The 7,500-nt window shown below is 36.7% G+C and overlaps 1 protein-coding gene across 14 annotated transcripts in view; it reads right to left on the reverse strand.

The window, feature by feature from the left end:
- Nucleotides 1-7,500, reverse strand: part of rdgB (retinal degeneration B) — a 53,341-nt gene that overhangs the window by 25,927 nt on the left and 19,914 nt on the right. For 5 of the 14 annotated variants that reach the window (XR_011399206.1, XM_070132221.1, XM_070132223.1 and 2 more), the window contains 6 exons: nt 6,584-6,685; nt 6,207-6,395; nt 5,617-5,767; nt 4,956-5,167; nt 3,580-4,287; nt 1,515-1,677 (listed from right to left, as the gene is read on the reverse strand). Coding sequence is in view for 13 of the 14 variants with exons in the window: in XM_070132221.1 (XP_069988322.1) it covers nt 1,515-1,677; nt 3,580-4,287; nt 4,956-5,167; nt 5,617-5,767; nt 6,207-6,395; nt 6,584-6,685 (1,525 nt within the window). In the remaining variant the exon portion in view is untranslated. Of the gene's footprint in view, nt 1-1,514; nt 1,678-2,606; nt 2,625-3,579; nt 4,288-4,955; nt 5,168-5,616; nt 5,768-6,206; nt 6,396-6,583; nt 6,686-7,500 lie in introns of all 14 variants that reach the window. The other 9 variants (XM_070132222.1, XM_070132224.1, XM_070132220.1 and 6 more) reach the window with 6 other exon arrangements.

The following is a 7,500-nucleotide window of genomic DNA, read 5'->3' on the forward strand; positions in this document are numbered from 1 at the left end:
TTTCCCCCTCTCTCTCTCCCACTCCCTCTCTTTGTTTAACGAATTTTATGATATTCTAACTGAAACTGGTTCTCACACATCATGTCAAAATTTACAGTAGTAGAGGCTCATGCATAAGAAAGGATGAACCCATTGAATCCAGGTGAGGTGACTGTCACATCATGAAAAAAAATTGGCAGAGGGCCTGGTAACATTATAAAATTCAGCTGAAAGCTGGGATGACAAGTATGTGCCACCATGGAAAATTCTGCTGGGGGCCAGGGTGATGGAAATGACTCATATTAAGTGCACAAAGCTCGTGGATGAAGATAAAACACAGTGGACATTTAGGAGGGGGCTCTTGCATTACTTCCAATGGAATATAAAGGCAGAATGTACTATCTGTGAGTGTCTCCAGGGGTAGACACTTTCTATGCACAGGATCCAGTTCCTGCTTACTGTAGCTGGTGGCATAGACCGTTACAGAAAATCCAATAATATGAGAGCATAAAAAATGACATGAACAACAATTTTACTTATTGTTATTATTATTGCACAGTTGCAGACTATCTAGAGAGATAATAAAGTGTTTTTTTCAACAAAAACAGTCAATTACAACCCTGATAAATGACTCCTCCGAAACTGGACAAAAATGCCAAAAACATTTCAGCAGAAAATAGAGATAACATGGCAAAGAGGAGGCAAGAAATCTTGATACTGCACGTGAGTGTTCATTTGGGCCTGGCCTACAAGTCATGCACCTAGGAGATTTGCCACTCAAGTAAACCCAATGCCTGGATTCTGGTCCATGTGCAGGCCACAAAGCACCCGGATCCAATGAGTTACAAATGGGCAATAACAGCTGACAAAAGTATAAAAAAAATCTGTAAACGAAATCTTGTACAAGTTTACCAACTAAATATACACTGAGATTCCAAGCATAATGGTTTTAACCTTAAATCTGCAGCCAATATTATGCTTTGAATCTTTGACAAAAATGAGTAACACGCCATTCTGAAACTTCCTTTGACTTCAAAGCTAAAAAGAAGAAACAAAAGCATAACCAATGCCTGCTGATCAGTACTCTGCCTTATAATTCCAACTTCATGGACCATTTTTTTCCCAAGCAATATAATATTTTAATGATCAGGAATACAATAATGACGCTGATGAATGCTAACGTGAACATCAGTAAGATTGGAAATAAGGACATAAACCTCATGCTCATTGATAAAAAGTACAAAGTGGGTTTAAATTGAAAGTATATATATTACAACTTTATTTGTCATGTGTTACATATACCAGATTTTAAAAGAAAATAATATTCTTTTCTGGATATCATAAATATTCGACCCCCACAAACTAAAAGTTTAAAGAACACCCCAGAAACAGCCAATCTCTCAAAAGAGAGGAAGTAAAGAAGAAAAAAAATATTCACTTTAATTCTTGCCAATAAAAAATGACCTTTGTCACCTTATCAATCTTGGGTACATAACTGCTGATACAGTAAGCTCAAAACTGTATCTTTTTCCTACCTTGATGAAGAAGACCTCCGCCGAGGGAAGGGTGCCGAGAGATGCCTAGCGTAGTGGTAGTCAGAGTCAGACACAGATCGGCCATGGGGGACATCGGAGTGGTGAGTGGCATCTGCACTGACAGATTTCCGATAAACCTTTGATCCTTCGCAAGTTTCATCACCTAAGAGAATAAGTATTGGAATCATACATCAGTATTTAAGATTCTCTCTGTCTCTGTCTGTCTCTCTCTCTCTCTGTCTGTCTCTCTCTCTCTCTCTCTCTGTCTCTGTCTGTCTGTCTCTCTCTCTCTCTCTGTCTCTGTCTGTCTCTCTCTCTCTCTCATACTATCCTATACTATCCTGAGGCTCTCATATCTATGCAAATACTATAACCATATGTCCTATTAATGACATTTATTTATTCATCCCTTTACGTAACTGTGAAGACTATACTGGCAAAGACCCTATTCAATGATGAGGAAAAAGAAGCAAGAAAGAGAAGTATCAAACCACAAGGTGTATCACTATCAAATTGTATGTAAATTCTCTGTCATAGTTAAGTGCAGTATGGAATAAAATACTGCCAATTCCACACCACTGTTGCAGAACATGATGAAGTTAAATACACTCAGAACTGCATTATACATTAATTGATACAATAAAGTGTAAAAGGATTCATCAATGTCTTCTTTATACTCTAAGGAATATTGTATCCAAAAAACTGATAAAAAAATATAATAATAATAATTATCCACATTGCTATTAGTGGCCTGTATTTATGCTTTCAAGCTTATTTATATGTGTCCTAAGAGCTGATCAGAATTTGCATAAATATGAGATATTTAGAAAACTCTGCATACACACATTTGTTGTATTTACTTTCATGGGTATTTTAATTAATAATAATAGAAAACAAATAGAAGCAAACAGTTCTTGATTATGATGTGAACTTTAGGAATAGCAAAATTTAAATCACACATCTATAGTCATCATAATTTAATTAGAAAAATAAATAATTATTCATATTACATCAATGCAATTTTTAACAAAGACTGAAGTGTGAATTTTTGAACAGATTAAAAGAAAAAATGGGCAAATGCCAGACTTGTACCTTTGTGTGAAAGGAAAACTGCAAGGAAAAATAAGAATTTAAAATAATTAGGAATAACTTAATAATACTAATTATTCATATCAGTGCTAATGATGTAAAGCAGCTTGAGCATTCCTGACTCATGCAGAAGCCGCAGTTCAATGACAGATGCCTTACACTCCAAAAGCAAATCCGTGTATAAGTCAAACCTCATGCAGCAATTTCTTTTCTATTCAAAATTATTCTTGGGTTTGGCTACAAACCCATTTATTGTGTCACTAAGAAGTCTGATCCTATGTTACAAATCAGTAATAACTATAAACAAGAATTATTTTAAGAAAAAAATAAAAGCAGTCTAGATGCTTTGATATTTCCAGCCATTACAAATGACAGCAGCCTAAAGAGGGGTCTCTAACATGCATTTATCAATAATCTTTAAGTATTGCATCTAATAATCTTAACTAATTGAAAAACAAAGCTATAGCTTTAAATATCAAAGAAGTATGAATCTCATCTATGACTTACCAAACATAAATAACAAAAAAGGTCAGGTTCACAAAAGGTAATAACATTTCCTTCCTGTTGCTATTAAAGAACATATAAATGATATAACCACAACATATAATACTAAAAGCAAATATTCATCAAGTTGCAACAGTGATCTGAAACATTTTCTAAATTTCATGTATTTTGATTAAGGTACACATTCAAAACATTATTATTATTTTTTAGAAAGGTTATCCATTCTGAATTTTTTTGTATATATCAATATGAAAAAGTTTAATTTTTCCCCCAATTTGCAAACAAGCTATTAAGCCCTAATATGGCTTGTACATAATGTGTCTTTTGTGAATCTGATTGTACATCTGGCAAAATGCAGGGATGGGCTGCCTAGTAATATGATGGCATGGTTACCCGTCATCAAGTGTTTGCAAATTCAACTGCGTGCTCATCAGGATGCTATATTGGGTAAAAAGGAGCAGGTCGGACTTGCCTCTTCGTTCGATTAGCGGCCCGGGAAGAAGGGCATCAGGGGGGATACAAATACCCTGAAGATGGAAACGATGCACAGGAGTGTGATGTGGGTAGTAAGGGTGTTGAGAATGACTAGGGTTACTAGGAGAGGTTGTGGAAACCCCTGGTGGTGATGGTGTGGGCATGTTACAAGGTCCTCCAGTTGCCCTGTTGCCCAAAGTCCCAGTGCTACTACAGGGAACACTGCAAGGTGCTGAACACTTTCTAACAGCCTGGCCATGAGGTGCTGGCACAGGCAAAGGTGCAGAAATCTTACGCAATGGAGTCTGAGGGTTATTAAGTGTCTGTGCTGAATACACTGTGTCAGTATGTTGCGGTGTGCTACAAGGTGTTGAAGGGTTATTGGGTGATTGTAGGGATTTTGTTTCTAGGGTTGGACTAAATACATCACCTGAGGGGTTTGTCAAAGCATTATCAATGCTAACAGTTATAGATGGGGACGGAGATATGACTGGGGAGGAGGTCTGGGGAGGGTCTGGAGAACCTGATGGAGGAGACGCTGGGGACAGAGATGAGGAACTAGGATGTGCTGGAGAAGGCTTCTGCTTGCAGTACTGACCCGGGGAAGGAGGCTCTCCCTCAGGAATGTTGCTATTGCTCCCATACTTGTGTTGCTCATGGACACGGCAAAGAATATCATATACTAAGATGCCACCTACGCTGTCACCTGAAATCATATTAAAGATAATAACACTGACAATAAAAAATAATCAAGAACTAATTATAAAATTGGGTTAATTCATGCCTAAAACGGATTCATTTGAAATGTACCTTAATAAGATTTCTGTTATTTCTTCTCAGTACTGTCGAGTGAAACAGTATCCTAATCTACACAGTGATGAATAATCATGCAATGTAAGGGCTTTTAAAAAATTAAATCCCATGCAAAGTACATTTATTCAGGTGAATCTTTCTTCAAAATCATATTCTTTCTGCATAAAAACTAACAAGAATTCAAAGCTATTGCTCTGAGAATTATACGGAGAAAAATTCTCATAAACAACAACATATGAATAAACAAAGATTCTCCAACTAGAATTTACTGGGAAGAGTAAAAGGAATTATCATTAGAGGAATAATTTCTAAAGGGATCATGGATCATATTGGTCTGATTACACAAATTACCTATTTGCTCAGTCTAGGCTCAAAAGAGTCAAGAAAGAGAGGTTTATAGTGAAGACATATTATACCAAATAAGCAATTTTCAGGAAAACTTTTGATTCAAGTTCTTTTGCCGATGTTAACCAGAAGAGTATAAATTCATCATTATATTCATCACTATTAATCTCGTCAGTCCATAATCATCTTCTTCACATCTCGTATAGCACCACTTACCAATCAGGCAAACCTGCCCATTAAATCCATGACCTTCTTCCGACCTGAGGAATTCATGGTAAGCAGCATTGGTGGCATTGAGGGTGCGCATTACAGCGTCCTCATACTCAGGAGTAGCAGTGGCTAGCAGAGGCACAGCTCCCACAGGTACGCTGTCACCTCCAGAAGTTTCACCACACACAGGGGAAGAATCTAAGCCATATGGACTTAAGCTGTTTGATAAATGGAAACACACTAGTTAGTTTATAGCTTCATATACTATAAACTTCACAGAATTTCTATATGAAAAATATACATTGGCACACACGTCCTCATGCATGCACTCAGCACACACACACACACACACACACACACACACACACACACACACACACACACACACACACACACACACACACGTAGACACACACATACACGCAGACACACACACACACACACACACACACACACACACACACACACACACACACACACACACACACGCACACACACACGCACACACACACACACACGCACACACACACGCACACACACACATATACACACACACACACATACATGCACACACGCAAACACATGTGTGTGCACATGCACACACACATACACACACACACACACACACACACACAGACCTTATATTCAAACCAACCAATTTACTGACCTTGACAAAACATTAAGACTATCAGAACAAACAGGAGCAGCAGAAACAAGTCTAACAGCAACATGTCCAACCATATGCGGGTAATGTTGTCGCATTACTGACTCAAAGGCTCCCCTGAAGGTGGTCAGGTCACTTCTCTTGTTCATCACATCTGAGGGTTCACAATAACAGACAATCCTACATAAGAACTATGATTAAATTTATTCTAAGACAAAAAGTAACTATTGTGTTTCTTGAAACAGTTGTCTATTTTTAGGTTTGTCATACAAGTCATAAATTGAAAAGGTAATCTTCCTAAGCCATTCCCTATTGTACACTCATAGGCAGCATAACTCATAACTTGAAGCTACGTAATGATATCAGGAAATATTCCAAGTTGGGAGAATATAAAGAAACAAATTAGTCCATAATAATTTACTGTTCTTGAGGCAAATCAAATCCCTTTTGTAAATATCTCTTTTTATAACAGAAATCTATAATGTAAGTAGAAAAGAGAAAACAAGAAAAGAAGACAGGAAAAAAAAAAAAAAAACTAGAAAGACAAAGACAAATAAAAAGAGACACCATACATTCTCCCCCTGCAGACATACCTGAATTTGGATCAAGGACGGATCCAGCATGAATGACTAGGAGCAGGACAGTGTTGGAGCAGGGGCCTGGCTGGTGAGAGGGGGAGTGGGACGGGGATGATGGCGCTGAGGCCTCCATACTGCGACCCAGAACCCGACTGCGCTCAGCAGCCACCCTTGACATAAAGGACTGGGAGAAGATACTGTCTGCTGGTAGAAATAAAAGATTCATTAAAATTTTTGGTTACAGGAATATTTGTGCAAAACCAATTCAACAATAAAATAATAAATCTGTATATCTATACAGAACATAGATCTCCAACTTTTCCTAATCTTTTAAAAATCAAGTAAATATCTAAATCTTTAAAAAATCACACAAAACTAAAAAAAACATTTACCTTCATTTCCCGGCTGGCTGATGGTAGACTGAGTATCACTGTCTTGAGGCAAAAGCTCTAATGAACTCCACTTGTGTAATGCAGCTGTCTCCTCCAGGTCTTCTGCTCAGGTAAATTGTAACTTGTATCAAAACTAAAGGTAGTGAATCTACAGGGACAATACAACTAGAGTGACAATGACCGTTAAACCATTACTGGACATCAAAGAACACACTGGCCACAATAGTATAGGTTGTTTGTTAAGTAAATGGTTAATGATTACATTAGTAAATGCATGCAAAAAATTGATTCCAATTAATGATAGGGAAACAAGTATATTTGTTAAAATATGAGTGGAAGTAAACCACAGATATCTACCTTTACAATAGGTAAAAATGTGATACACTAAAACAATCCTCCACATTTTAAAACAAATGACAGAAAGTATACAGAGGTATAACAATTCTACTGGCTCTGAAATACGCCCTGAACATTTCAGAGGTATAGTCAAGATACTAAAATTTCCAAATACAATTCTTGCTAGGTATAAAACTCAGGAGAACAAATATATGCTAATGTGCATTTTTTATGTTATATAAAGTGGAGCTTCAGCCTATATTACCATTGTGGCAATAATATACAATTGTTAATGTTTCTATATACAGTATATTCTACACTATACACAATTTACGTGTATAACTGCATATGCATATCTGTAAAATTTTGCATATGTAATCTATATACATATACAAGTGTTAACAAATAAATACACATGGTTATTTTGGCAATGCAATCCATATATAAACATACAAATCATCAACAAAGGTGAATGGCAATATGAAGTCAAAACTTTTCTAATTCAGAAATCCTACTGTACAGAAATCTGAAACATGCATCATGCTACTTTCCTACTCCCTCATATATAAAACAAGAATTTA

This window comes from Penaeus vannamei, chromosome 17, assembly GCF_042767895.1.
Source record: "Penaeus vannamei isolate JL-2024 chromosome 17, ASM4276789v1, whole genome shotgun sequence".
Lineage (NCBI taxonomy): Eukaryota > Metazoa > Arthropoda > Malacostraca > Decapoda > Penaeidae > Penaeus > Penaeus vannamei.